At 35.6% G+C, this 14,932-nt stretch overlaps 1 protein-coding gene across 9 annotated transcripts in view; it reads left to right on the top strand.

Moving 5' to 3' along the window:
• Nucleotides 1-13,719, top strand: part of LOC125072323 (protein Fe65 homolog) — an 88,848-nt gene extending 75,129 nt beyond the window's left edge. For 4 of the 9 annotated variants that reach the window (XM_047682919.1, XM_047682925.1, XM_047682926.1 and 1 more), the window contains 10 exons: nt 5,250-5,288; nt 5,567-5,781; nt 6,397-6,637; nt 6,972-7,164; nt 7,560-7,687; nt 7,851-7,856; nt 8,537-8,730; nt 9,016-9,218; nt 9,482-9,658; nt 10,002-13,719. In XM_047682919.1, the coding sequence (XP_047538875.1) occupies nt 5,250-5,288; nt 5,567-5,781; nt 6,397-6,637; nt 6,972-7,164; nt 7,560-7,687; nt 7,851-7,856; nt 8,537-8,730; nt 9,016-9,218; nt 9,482-9,658; nt 10,002-10,226 (1,621 nt within the window). In that variant the 3' untranslated portion in view covers nt 10,227-13,719. Of the gene's footprint in view, nt 1-5,249; nt 5,289-5,566; nt 5,782-6,396; nt 6,638-6,971; nt 7,165-7,559; nt 7,688-7,850; nt 7,857-8,536; nt 8,731-9,015; nt 9,219-9,481; nt 9,659-9,738; nt 9,903-9,982 lie in introns of all 9 variants that reach the window. The other 5 variants (XM_047682923.1, XM_047682922.1, XM_047682924.1 and 2 more) reach the window with 5 other exon arrangements.
• Nucleotides 13,720-14,932: the final 1,213 nt, after the last annotated feature.

The following is a 14,932-nucleotide window of genomic DNA, read 5'->3' on the forward strand; positions in this document are numbered from 1 at the left end:
CTCGACATTACTGACATTTACTGCTCCGTAAACCTTAATTCTAGTCTATTTTTTACATATCTGTTGGAAACAGTCCATTTGTTTCCTCGACAGCTCAAACAATTTATACCTAGAATCTGAAGCAATTCACCCGTTTTTAATATGTTATCCTCTTAAAGTGAAATATTTACTCGTATTAGAAAGGGATTTGCTTTGTATTTGAAATGTGCTACTTCTGCACACTGTGAATGATATATTATCCTTCTAATAATAGAATTTATCTTTTCAGATAGTATTTTGTTATTTCTATTGTCTTTAAAAGTAGTAATGGTGTAAGTTTTTAGTTGATTAAACACCTTGAGAAATAGATGATCGTCTCCAGACTGTTTCAAATAAAGAAAACATATTTTTATTATTGTATGAAAACGATAATTGTTAAGTAAGAAAAAGAGATCCCATTGAGTTACTTTCGTAGTTTCTTCTCAGGCCTGAAGTTTTTATTTCCGAAACGGTATTAGATTTTAACTATCAATTAGCAAGTGTTCGTCAAAATCTTTGTGACTTTGTAAACATTAATAAAATTGTGTAGGTGATTCTTGTCAGAGAAACAAACTATGATTTATCACTGAAATCATTTTCATAGTCACTATAAGATGAAGCAATGATGATGAAGATTTAAAATTAAATTTATTAAATGACGTCCAGAAATGACTTCACACATTGCTTAGAATACACTTTAGATGAATACAATTGTGTACAACGAGTTCTTAGATATTTATACAAGAAGAAATATTTAATTATTATTTATATTGTCCAAAAAGTAACATACATATTTTTTGTCAAATTATCCGACGTTACAAATCGACGTACGTCAGCTTAATACTGATTAGTATGCAATGTTAGGTATAAAAGGGACTTCCTCGTTAGTCTACTTGGCAACCTTGTGAAGGCTGCACATCCCGTGATCTTGGGTTGTAACACCATGTACGGCCATCAAAAATTGATTGGGATTTTCTGACAAGACCTCAGTAGCTACGTCAGAAACCGTTCACAAAAGTCTTAAATAACCTTCGTTTAGCGTAACAGTTCTAACATGACACGTCTTGTAAATACAGTGTCGTTGCACAGTCTTGCATAATTTTGGTCACGTATACAAAATAAATTCACTAAATGATCTTTAAATAAACTTTCATCTGATATAAATTGCAAGCGTGCGTTTACACAAGGGAGATCGGATAACGCTTTGTGCATACGACATGACATTGCTTTCTTGCTTACATAACAATCCATAACGGAAGCGGAGAGTTGAAAGTATAAATATTCGATAAGCATTTTTCTTGCGTTAATTTTATCAATGTCTAATTTCCTGCTGTTGTTGTGTTGGTAAAAAGTCGGATCTTATTTATCTTAAATATATAAGCAAATAAAAGTATATTTATTTTGACTATATCCTTACATATTATAATTAACATAACGATTTATGAATTTGCTATCGTTTTGTCAATATTTCTCAAGTGAATGGTATCAATTTCATATTATCAAACTGAATACCTTCCAGACCGGCCAAGGAATACAGAATACCAATAAGACAAATAACAACCCTTCGGGGGCACATTCCGAAACAATGAAAGCGTCGTCAGGAATCTACGTCTTCTTTGCAGATAGATATTTATATTGCATATACCATGCATGGATACCCTGAATACCATGCATGGATAAAAAAGGAAGGTTGTCGTGAGACAACCGGATGAAAGGAACTATTGCTATATTTTGTGTATTAAATAACAAACAAATTTCGGGAATATAAGATAGAAGAAGATAGAAAGAGACAGAGAGAAAGGGAAAGAGAGGGAAAGAACGTCTGGAATAACGCTTTTTCCTTGCGTGACGATTCCCACCAGTTAAATCATGACTTTCTGTTTGGCCTAAAGGTTGACTGGTAGAGAATGCCTTCAGGCATTAAGTCCGCCTTTTGTTCCAACTTTTGTTGTTGGTCAATAAAGTTTTTAAATAAATAAATAAATAAAATAAATCTGCTGTAAGTCGTGTTAAAAGAACTTCGTTACCAAAAAATTAGATCCTCAACCTTAAATTGAGATGCTGTCTGTAACAGTTACGGAGGCACACATAAATAAATAAAAAATAAAAACATGTCTGTTGAGATACAAAAATAACAATTAAAATTCTCAGACAATACAACAACTAGTTCTGTTTCTATACACATTAGGTTCTTTAAAGTAAAATAAGTATATATTTTGCATATTGTATAACTTCAATAAGTATGTTTATACTATTTTTTATTATTTCGTATTTTAATTGCCCCAAATTAAGAAGTTTAATTCAAATGTATTTTATTCAAGTTAACGACAATAAAGCATTATTGAATCGTTAATATTTCAACTCTACGAAAGAATCGAGAAGAACGCATAGGTATTGTTTTAAATAAATATAGGTAGTAATTGTAATTACTAACTATTTAAAGGATTTTTCGAAATTCTGGAATAGGATAATAGTTTAGCTTTACTTTCGTTGATACTATTAGGTTTTTAATAGCAAATAGGCCACCTAATGGTAAGTGGTCTCCACTGCCCGTAGACGTTAGCGATATAAACAATTTTAAACATACCTTACATTGCCTAATGACTATCGCTAGTGTAAGAGCAATGTCATCAAGTGACAGTTACCACTATCACCGCACATTCAAGTATCAAAAAGTCATTATAACCGTCACATCAACAGTTTCCAATCTCTCGGTAAATTTTCTAAGATCGTTACAAATAAAGTCCAATCTTACACGTGTCGGGTAATTTGCGATACAAGCCGAGAAGGGCCAGTGAATCATACTCAAGACTGCGGGTATTTGAGATACAAGAAGAGAAGCCTCAGTATTTTTACCCAAGACTCAAACTCAAGGTTCAAACATGGGTAACACTACTGTATTTTCATGTGGTTAATCTGTCTTGTAACATGTGTTTTCATCAACCAGGACTGGACAAACGTAGTGGACTGAGCTCCAATCCTTCCCCTTTAAAGGAGACGAGATCTTAGTCCAGCAGTTGGACATTTATAAACTGTTACTTTTACTTTTTAAGATACTATTAAAAAAGTTAATATTCTGAGAAATTTTATATGAACACAATATATCTCCAATCCTACGACATAAGAATTTCGATTGAAAACTGTTTAGTCATCAAAGATCTGAAATTTAGATTGTCATTATGTTTGGAAATAAAATCGTGCAGAAACATAAAAAATAACGTTCATCGAACTAATAGAAAATAAACACGAAACACACAGACGTCACGTAGGTTGTTATAAGAATATTTAAGAAAGAAAACCTATGTAAAATAGTGACTTCTATATATGTTGGGTATATATAGGGTACAATTATAACTTCTAAAAAATAAATTATTACATTTTCGTGTTCGGATGTCATCTTGGGAGCTTATGTGGGTATCGTACAAAATGTGACAGCGTTTCGACAAATCACAGTAGTGTCTTATCACTAAACCTTGAGCAGTTCCTGGGTAGATTATGTTGCATTAAAGGTTCACCGATCGAATGAACCTAAAGCATGGTCAGCACCACGTGCACTCAGACTCAACAAAGCGCCACTGGGTAGCACTAGTGTTTCGCTTCAGGTTATAAAATATAAAGTACGCCTTATTCGCCATTTGTCCGTATTAATGACAATACGACATATATATCATATAGCATTAGCATAACGTGTGCTATTATGATAGAAGCTCAGCTATACTAATGTGTACATAATACTATATTTATGTAGGAGGAAGCAGACGAAATTACATTCCCCTTGATAAAGTATGCATTGGAATCAAAAATTCTAGCTAGCGTTTTCAAAACAAACGTGCATTCTGTGTTAAATTCAGGCGGAATGCTCCTCGACTGCGTCCGTTTACGACCTGTTTCTATGCAAACTGCGGACATAAAAACGGAGCACGACTACAAGCTGTCGGAACGAGATTTCCTCGGTAATCCGAATGTCGAATCGAAATAAAGAATCTTTATAAAGGGACACATTTGAGCAGATTATTTTGTATGCGATATCTAATCTAACCTAATTTGATAGGTGTTCACTTAATTTTTAATTAGTTCTAAAATATTCTTACCGAAAAAATACACGTATAATACGAATTACAACACAAATTAAGCAAATGAAAATTCAGTGGTGCTTGCCTGGACTTGAACCCGAAATCATCGGTTAAGATGCAAGCGTTCTAACCACTCGGCCATCAGGGATCGGACTTTTTATGTGTCTTAGAATTTTAACAATAGAATACGGGATCTGCGGCCTTATAGTCAGGCCTTACAGTAGTCATTCACAATATTTTCATAATTATCATATTAAAACCTCGACACAGAACATTCAGGTCAAAGAAACTAAGCGGTAAATATAACATCCACAGAATCGTCTATTAAAAAGTAAAATTTAAGCGTCCCGTCCCGTCCCGTCCCGTCCCGTCCCGTATCCCGTTAATTGTTGAACATGTACGCTGGCGTTTTTGTTAACTGCACACTCATAAAATGTTCAAATTGGACCCATTAACACCGAGATTGGTCATAAAGCCGGTACGCGGCTAATTTGGCGGTCTGTTCGTTTGGGAATGGCCTAAGTTGGTCCAACCCGTGTTATTAGCTGACCAGATAATGTTTGAACCAACCTTTTCCGTTAATTTTTATGAATGGAAATATAAGTTTTACTTTTTTTGAAGTGTGAGAGTCTGTAAGTGTCCCACTTCTGGTCAAGTCTCATTTTACTTCTCATTTAAGAAGAAGGATTGGAAACTTATTCCACCAAGAAACTCAGTAGTTCCTCTTTTCCACCATTTTAATTACAGGGTATGTCAATAAAGTACAATTAAATTTATTTATTCTAGAAATCATCAAATACTAAGTACGTATAAGTTTCTATATTATGTCAATTAATAACAAACCCACATAGCCCTGTACTTAGTGGAGTAGAACTCAAGTTCACAACCACAAACCCGTAAGGTGAAAGTACTAAAAAATAATCAAAATCAAGATGTTATTATTGATGTTCATATATTCGTATCTATTATATAAAGTCACCTATTAGAAAGGATTATAGAGCAATGGATTACGAACTGCCTATCGATATCAAAATCGTATGTTCGATCCTGTTCTTTTGGATAATTTGCTCTCACTTTTAGTACCTGCTTTATACTTGAATTGAGGGTTAGATATTACAAAACTAATCTATATTAATAGATTGTTTTCTTTACTTCCAGAGTCGAAGACGAAGCGTCTTCGCCCGTAAACAAAGTAAAGTGAGTAATCTATTATACAATTATTAGTTTATCATTAATGCTATATGCACAAATCGCTCGATCCGTATCTCGGCATGTAGAAACTTGGTAGTTAATAATTGTCAAAATTCCTTAGTTTATAACCCGTATCAAATCGTTTTATTCTGATTATAAAGGTGACATGAATAGGAGCAATTATTATTTCCTTAGATACAATAGCTGATGACGTCACCATTTCTGATAATAAATAATATATATTGGATAAAATAATTGAAATGTGTTTTTTTAATTTATTACAGCGACAAAAGCGGCCTCATCACGCCGCCCCAACAGAATGGCGGCGGGGATTCTCCCCCTCCGGAAAAAGAGAGGGCTGATCAGGAGGACAATGAAAAGAGTCACTCCGGTCCAGTCCCCCACTGTGCGGAGGGACCTAACGACGACCTGTACGCCATACCTGTCAAATTGCGTCCCAAGAAAGAAACACTGCCTCCAGGATGGGAGAAACATGAAGGTAACATATTACAGATGTAATCAGTCCTGCCAAATAAAATGGTTAAAACAAAAGATAAGAAGCGCTCGCAACATTATAGTGAAGTAACAAAGGCGAATACAAAATCCCAGTTGCGTAATAAAAAGTAATGAAAAAGTTAATGCGACGATAAACGAAATAAAATTATTAATATTTGATTTGCACTTTTAACGTATCAACTGAAATAAATTCGAATGTAGAAATGTACAAGTCACATTAAGTAATCTAAGAAATGTTACTCAAATACCCTACAATTGTTTGTTGTACAAATATTCTTTTTTTACTTGATACTTGTAGTTTTCCTGACCGAATTTGATCTGGGTGGTTATGTTCAAGGGGCACGAGGACATATTAGCAAACACACATGCACTTCCTATTGCCATTCTCTTCTCAGAGAGAGAGTTCTAGCGCTTAAAACACTTTCCAAGGCACGGGGGCTAATGAGAATTGTTGACAGAAAGCCTAATATTTTGCTAAAAAATGAGGTTAACAAGTTATAGTTGCACATCATCTTATAGACATTAATTAAAGCAAATCGTAATCATTAAGTATTATCATTCCTTATTGTATTCATTTTTCGCTGTCTCATATTTACAGACAATGATGGTCCTTACTATTGGCACATAAAAAGCGGGACCATTCAAAGAGAAATACCAAAAATGCCACCTATAGAGGCCAGAGAGTCTCGCATATCCATGGTGCGAGACTGTTCGAACTTGTCAGATATCAAGTATGAAGGAGCTATGACGTCGTCCGTCACCAGGAGTACCACGAGCGGTGCTTTGGATCATGTCGATCAAGATTATGAAAGGAAACGAAGAGAGGAAGTAGCTTACAAGTAAGTATGGTTGTAAATCTCGATTTACTAAAATGCATGTGTCTTAACTAAACTACCTGGAATTTCTACATAGTTATACATTATGCAGATCCATTGGGTAGGAACCAACAAGCAACGAACATATATTTCGATCATGTAGTGAGTAGCGCCGGTTTGGAAGATCCTTTATCATCAGTTGATCCATCTTACCATTCTTCTACATTCATGAAAATAAATAAAAAAAATAATTGTTACGACAGTTTCTTATCAACACTTGTCTATAAATAAAACATGTATCTGTCTCTGATTGGTTGCTTTTGGGTTAATTAGTTCTGGTATTTTATTCTATCCATAGACGCCGCAGCTATCCCGTCCGTCCCGAGCAAGAAGGGCGCGCTGTACGTTTCTTCGTTAGATCTCTCGGCTGGGTTGAGATCTCCGAGGCTGACCTCACACCGGAGCGCTCAAGTCGTGCAGTTAATAAGTGTATCGTGGACTTGAGCCTCGGCCGCAATGACTTGCTGGATCAAGTCGGCCGCTGGGGCGATGTGAGTTACATTTAAATATTGTTTTTTTTTTTATTTTAACTACACTAATTTCTTTCTTAACTGATCCCCTTCCATAGTGGTATACTTTGTCAATAATGGGGTATTAATAACTAAAATATGAGACATTTCTAATTACTTACATTGAAAAATTTAAAACTGATGTTAAAAAAATAGTAGCGATGTTGATATTTTTTTGCTATATTTAGCAAATAGAACTATTAGCAAGAGCACAAAAGAAATCTACCTATATTAATAGGTTGCACACTCATAAAATGTTCACAACATTACAATCAGTAGGTACAACAATTATGTTGTACCTACTGATTGTAATGTATTTGGTCCGTGTGGTACCTAGCAGCAGATGGATAAGCTGGAGAATTTTCTGCTAATTTCAGGGTAAGGATCTATTCATGGATCTAGATGATGGAGCCCTTAAGTTGATCGACCCAGAGAGCCTGAACACGCTGCACACACAACCTATACACACGATCCGCGTGTGGGGAGTCGGCAGGGATAATGGACGGTGAGTAAACCAAGAGTTGTATAATGTTTTCAGTGTCAGCTAAGTAGATATAATTTTGTGACGTCTTACCATAAAAACAGCTACTGTACCTTAGTTTGTCATGAAACAAACTTGCAATTAATTGACTAATAAAAATCTTTTTCATTACGCATTCTGGGATTAGTGAAAGGTATGAAATAAAATGCATAAAATTTGTAGAGATCATCCAGTAGACGCAGTAGATGAATATATCGTTATAGTCCCAGTAGACGAAAATCGTTTATATCTCATTTTTGACGGAGAATTATGAAAATAATAGCAGAGTTATTTTGTGTATTCTCTGATCTGATATTATCTTTGATCTTAAGTAAATATAAGTTTTGTAGTTGAGCTGGTCATTATTTATGATGTGGTTAAGTTTGTAGGTTAAGCTGATTCTCATCGACCGATTTTTTCAACCGATTTATTAGTTTGCGTTACTTATAGATCAATAATATTGCTAACATCAGATTAACTTTTTCAAAATTTGATAATTTATTTATAATTCAAAAAAAGTACTCACTTATATTAGCTACTTAATATTTTCTGAATTAATTAAATGCTTTCGGCTTTCACCTTCAATCCAAACGCTGATTTCATGTGCTTTCAGTAAATCTGTAATGACTTAAAGTGACGTAAGTTATTACCTATGTTCAAAATTAAGTTTGTTTGGGATACAAACTTAATTTGGAAAATAGAAGTATGGTATCGAAGTCGACGAGGTCTCGAAATGTTAATATTTACAAATAATGTTACGATTTCCGGATCTCCTTACACCATATTTAAAGATTTTGATCCCTCGTTTCTTATTTGTCGAATGTCCCAACGCAGAGACTTCGCATACGTGGCTCGCGACCGCGTGACGCGCAAGCACATGTGCCACGTGTTCCGCTGCGAGGCGCCCGCGCGCTCCATCGCCAACGCGCTGCGGGACATCTGTAAGCGCATCATGATCGAGCGCTCGCTGCAGCCGCCGCCGCGCCCCACCGACCTGCCGGCCGCCCGGCGACCGCGGCCATTGTCCGGTGAGTGCTGTCCAAACACCAAGTATTTGATGGTCAAGAACCAAAAGCAAGCCAAAATGCGCTCTACTTGATGAATTTAGTTTCATCTTATTCTGAGGTCATGACTAATGGTAAGCTAACCCTGCTTAAGAAAATATAGCGCCTTTATTAATTGGTACTGAACATTAGATATCACGTGATGAGATAAATTATAATTACTAGCAACTAATCTGGAGATTTCTAAAACAAAAAATCTTGTTCTACATGGTAAAAATCGTGATTACCGATTACTTAACTGTTGTTTAGGAGCATCATTCCCCACTCCCATGGAGGAGCCTCGGAAGACAGTGAGAGCGAGATATCTGGGCAGTGCGGAAGTCCCGCGAGCCACTGGAATGGACGTTCTCAACGACGCCATCGACCGACTGGCGGCGGCCCGAGCGCCCTCCGCCTGGAGACCGGTCGCCGTCGCAGTCGCACCCTCCATGATCACTATTACAGAAGAAGGGGTGAGTCCTTGTAAATGGTCGTAATGGTTGTAATGGTAAATGTATTATAAATAGTAACAAGAATATCTTGAAATTATAATTTAACATTACTGAAAGATTTTTGAAATATTTAACGGTGATAAACCAGTGTTATAATTCATACAAAAGACAGATGTTACATCTCTCAAGGCTACAAAGATTAAACGATTTAAAGAAAAAACGCCTATTCAATCCTGTGGTCAATGCTTTCGGCAATAATGACTTACACCCCATGGCCTTCGCAGGAGAGCAGTCCGCTGGTGGAGTGCCGCGTGCGCTACCTGTCGTTCCTGGGCATCGGGCGCGACGTGCGGCGCTGCGCGTTCATCGTGCACACGCCGCAGGACCAGTTCGTGGCGCACGCCTTCCACGCCGAGCCCTCCTCCGGCGCGCTCTGCAAGACCATCGAGGCCGCCTGCAAGGTCTGACGCCACTTCCTAGAATTAGAATGATGTAATCGTAACATCAGTAGCGGCAACCGTAACGCGCCGTGTGTCCGCAGCTGCGCTACCAGAAGTGCCTGGACGCGCACGGCGGCTGCGGGGGCGGCGGCGCGGCGGCGGCGGGCGCGGGGGGGGACGCGGCGCGCGCGTCGCTCGGGCAGGCGCTCAAGTCGCTCGTGGGCTCGCTCACGGGCCGCCGCGCCTCCTGAGCGGCGACTGACGGGTGAGTGGCGCCTCTCGTCGTAGATGTCGATTCCGCATTCAGTACCCAGCGGTTAGTTATTTAACAACTTTAATATTGAGGTAAAGTATATTTTTCCAGTCAACTCCCAGCGATCCACGACGAGGAGCGCACCGCGTAGCCGCCGCTCGCGCGACACTCGCGCCCCTCCCGCGCCTCTCCCGCGCCTCTCCCGCGCACCTCTCGCGCCACTCCCGCGGCACTCTCGCGCCTCTCTCGCGCCACTCTCGCGCCGCACCGCTGATCCGCTTCCCGCGACGAGTATCGCTCCGTTATTATTTCACGATGTCCCATCAATGCGGTTAAGATATTAGTGTTAAGTCAATGATATAAACCGATGTAATAATTTTACGTTCTCGTTTCAAATATGTACACGGTATACCGTATGATATAATGTATTATCAAAATATATAATAATCTTTCAGGGCTATATAATATACATTTTAAATATAGAACTCGAATATTTGTTGACATTTATTAATAAAATAAATAACTGTGACTGATTGTATTCCAAATGTTTCAAACTTGTTTAATTGTTTCGTTTTTGAACACAAAGGACTTAACCTATAAATGTTGTTTAGGATGTGACTAGTTGGACGATGCTGTCTCCGTCTTTTGAATGTTAAATCAATGCTTAAGAAAGAGACAAATTAGAGTTTAATTGAACAGCTGCTAAACAATGTTTAAAAGTAAGTCCGTAATAGTTTTGGGTTATGTTATGATTTTGCTGCGCATCCCTGTTACAAAACTCAAGTGTGGATAAGTTATTATAGCACAAATAAAAAGTTTACAATCACGCCGTTTGCTGTTCTTCGATTTTCAAACTATATAACTAGAATTTGAATGAGTTGTTAAAACAATACAAAATCGAAAATGATTCTAAATAATTTATAAATGTATTCATACGAAATGTTTTGATTAAATACATTTTATATACATATCTAATAATACGATAAATTAATTTTGTTAGTAATCGATTAAGCATTATATAAACATATATCATTCACAAGAGTCACGCTTTCACACAAAGTTAGGATTCGTTCACACTTTGATATCGACCACGCGTTATTTAAGCCTATTTGTAAAAAGCCTGCAATATCACTTCTTGTAATAATAATCTGCCGTATGCATTGGTGTTTAGAAATATTGCATTCATATTAAGTTGGTCTCATAATAGTTACCTTATAATAAACTAGTCGTAGAGCGTTATGGTTTTGTAAATTTTAAGGCGATATAAATAATTTTAAACGATATTTCTATTCGTATTGGTCCAGTCGAATAGATACAGAATAAATAAGTCATTTGAAATAATTATTTGACATTTAAATAGAGGACTTGATATCGTCTGTTCAGTGTAATACCTTTGCCTTTTTCAAGGGAAAGAATAAAAAAAGAATATTTGACATGTGTCGAAATAGAAATTTAAATGTCGTATATTATTAAACATTGACTATTCCTGTAACAATTTCAAAATTTCAGCCACTTAAATGCACATATAACAGTTGCAGTATTAAATACATGTTTTAATAATAATTAAAATGGACATTAGTCAGTAAATATGGATAGATAATAAACGAAGGCGAGGGGAGGATGTAAATACAGTTGTAAGCTTGGATGGAATTCGATTAATTTTAGTGTAGCTAATGGATTGATATTCGGTAATTTTCGACTGGAAACAACAAACGAATGTTTTGTTGTTTCCAGTTGAAAATGTTTTATTGTGAGCACGGTATGAAGAAATTTTGTCACTTAGGGTGATCGCGAATTCTGCTACTGATTTCGTTTATTTCCAAAGTCATTTAACTAATCATTTATTTAGACATTTGACTAAATTCGTTGATTGTTTTGACATTATTTCGTTTTTTTATTAGTGTAATTAAAAATGTATTGTTCTAATTGTCATCAGTAGCTCTATAAGCGTTCACTCTTTCTTGATTTCTGAAATCTGATTGGTATTTCACGTTGGATGTAGAATAGTTTATACAAATAGGACCCTACGTGTATAGGTAAAGAGTTTATTTTTGCTTAGGCTTGTATAAAAATGTATTGAATTGCAAAAGATAAATATTTTTGGTAAAACATCGCGATGGATATCGTTATATTCATATATTTACGACGCGTAGCTTATCTAAATTAGTTTTTTGACATTAAAATGTCATATACAGACGATGTAATATTTAATAACTGTTCACAGATCTATTTATTTGCCAATTAGGCTAGTGATGTGCCGACACAGACATTTTTGGTATTCGATTGTTTTAACGTTAATAGTCGTAAGCCCATCTCCGACCTTTACCTTTAAATAAATAAAATTTAAATAAAAAATAATCCCGAAGTCGCGTCTCACTCGATTACCTATTACGATCGACTGCCTTAATGTTTCTTACTTGCAAAAACACGAGCAATTAGAAAAAAATATTAGCCAGAAAACTTAAATATAACTAGTATTCAGTCAATATGAAAATAAAAACGATAAAATTTGAAATATTGCATAGTGCAATAATATAAAGGTGCATTTTATCACTTGATTCAGCAATCGACTACTAATTTATTAAAATATGTAATCTAAATCCTTATTCGAGTTTGTGTCCATCCGAATAGTTCAGTTCGAGAACTGACAAGGTACTCGATGTGTTTGTCTCGGCACAAAACTAAATTTGGCTAGAATCAGAAAGATATTTTATAACGCAAGCCTCATACTACAAGGGTGTCTGAAATCGTTGAGCTTTCAATAACTATATATTTGTATTAAAAGTTTTAAATTATTCGCGATATGTAGATACATACGAGCTAAAATGTTCTAAACACCATTTTGTGAAGTTTAAACAAAACGATGATTTTAAATGACAGCTGTTGCTAGTTAACAGCTTAAATAGTTTTTCTAAAATCAAGCGAATAATTATTTGTGTATATAAAGCAATGTGGGACCCACAAAAGCCGAAAGCGAATAAATTTGAAAGCACTGAATCTGAAAAAGTATAATAATATTGTCTTCTGTGTCTATACCACTTAAAATAGATCTAAATGTACGTAGAGAGGTACGTCAATGACCTTTTGCCGCCATCTTGAATGTGTTCCGTCGAGTTATTTATTTCAAACATTGTGTGAAGTACAACTAGTATTCTATTTGTTCGCTAAAAGGTCATTTTCGTGGCTCGACATAGACTAAGGCGTTCGTTAGATATCACAAATTAGCTTCAAAATATACATATTTCAAAATACCTATTATTAGTGATCAATGTTGCTTGTCGTATAAATACGTCATAATATAAATGATTACACGGAGCTGTTCTTATTATACGTAAATATAGTTTTATTCACATGTTAACAGTAAGTAATTAATGCCATTGTTTATACAAGATGATATTCATATATAAACCGGTCGTCGACGCGAGCTGGCCTAAAATTTCATAATAACAAAACAATCTATTATCACAAAGTTTGTAATAAAAACTCAGATTATTAAGATATTTCTAAATACTTAATCAGCGTTATACAACGTTTATGAAGCGGCGTTTAAACGCTGCGTTTCAGCCGCTCGTGTGGACGCCCTTACGCAATAGGTCGATTGCAAGCTTGACTGCCCGTTATCGGACGAAGTATATGTCAATATTTTCTATAAAATATAAAACATTTATAAAGTAGTTTATAGATAGCTTTACAATTCAAGTTTCTAGCTCACCGATGGATTGGTAATGATGGGAGTTAAAATTCGAACCGTCATCGCTTTGACAGCTTAAAAGCCTTAAAGATTGTGGCTTTTAATAAATAATTTTGTGAAATTAATAAAAAAATAATTATAAACACATGCTGTTGTTTCATTTTATACCTTTTTGATTTATAAAATGTTTATTTTGGTCATTAAAACAAATTTAGAACTTCATTTAAAGAGCTATACGTTTATACTGTGACATTATACTGTAACGTTGACATCTCGCTCTGCTTTGAAAAGCAAGAAATGGTGTTGCCTCAATGAAGGATTCATTAAGTATATAGCCCATTGCTTTAGGTTAAATAAAAAAACTGCCTGTTCCTGTTTACGGGTCATATTAATTACACATTAAATATATGCTAATAATACAGATACTATCACGACAAGTTATTTTTTTTTATTATTAGACAGTTAAAATAACAATATATTTTCGTTCATTTTTATTAACATAAAAAGGTTATTGTATAGACATCATACATTGTTGTGTAGATATTTAAGAGATCCGATGATGTATTATATTCCTAATAGAAAGTTAACTGTGCAGGAAACATTACATTAAATTTGATATATGAGTGTGCAACACAATTGCACTATACCCTCACTCTCGTAATTTGAAGAGGCACAAACAGCTTTATTTGCTATTAACTCTATAAAGACGCGTCCTTCACGTTAAATTGTTCTCCCCATGCATTAGTATGAGTGATCGATGCTCGTGCTTACAAGATGTCTTAGTGTGCGTGCGACGACTAAGAGTAAAGTTAACAAAAGATATAAATTAGATAATACCTATTTGTTGAGTTTATTAGAATTAAAAATTATAATTTAACGTTGAAGTTTGCTCCATGTGTAAATAGACCTATCAGTGCTATATAAAGCAAGGGAGTTTAGGTACAGTCATCTTTAAACTCCGAACTGCTACTGAGTATTTGTCAATAGAAAAATCTAGCAACTTTGTATTGGCTTGAAGTCGAGTTTAACTTTAGACGAACTCAACGAGGCAACACTAAAACATAATAATCCATTCCACGAAACGAGTTCCCAAACAATATTGCCATTGTGTACTCTTTAGTTAATCGCATTGACCAAAGAGGTATAAGTATTTATTTCCCAGGAATTCGAATCGTGGAATTGACTATAGCATATGTGCTGCGAGTTTAAAATTGATTCAAATCATCTTTACTAATATTAAAAAGATACTCCTTGTTTTTTCACAGATTAACACAAAAGCTCGAGATAGGAAATGCTAATAATTATTGATCGCTGTCTGTCACGGCTAAACCATCCAACCGAGTTCGATTAA

The sequence above is a fragment of the Vanessa atalanta genome, chromosome 21 (genome assembly GCF_905147765.1).
Source record: "Vanessa atalanta chromosome 21, ilVanAtal1.2, whole genome shotgun sequence".
Classification (NCBI taxonomy): domain Eukaryota; kingdom Metazoa; phylum Arthropoda; class Insecta; order Lepidoptera; family Nymphalidae; genus Vanessa; species Vanessa atalanta.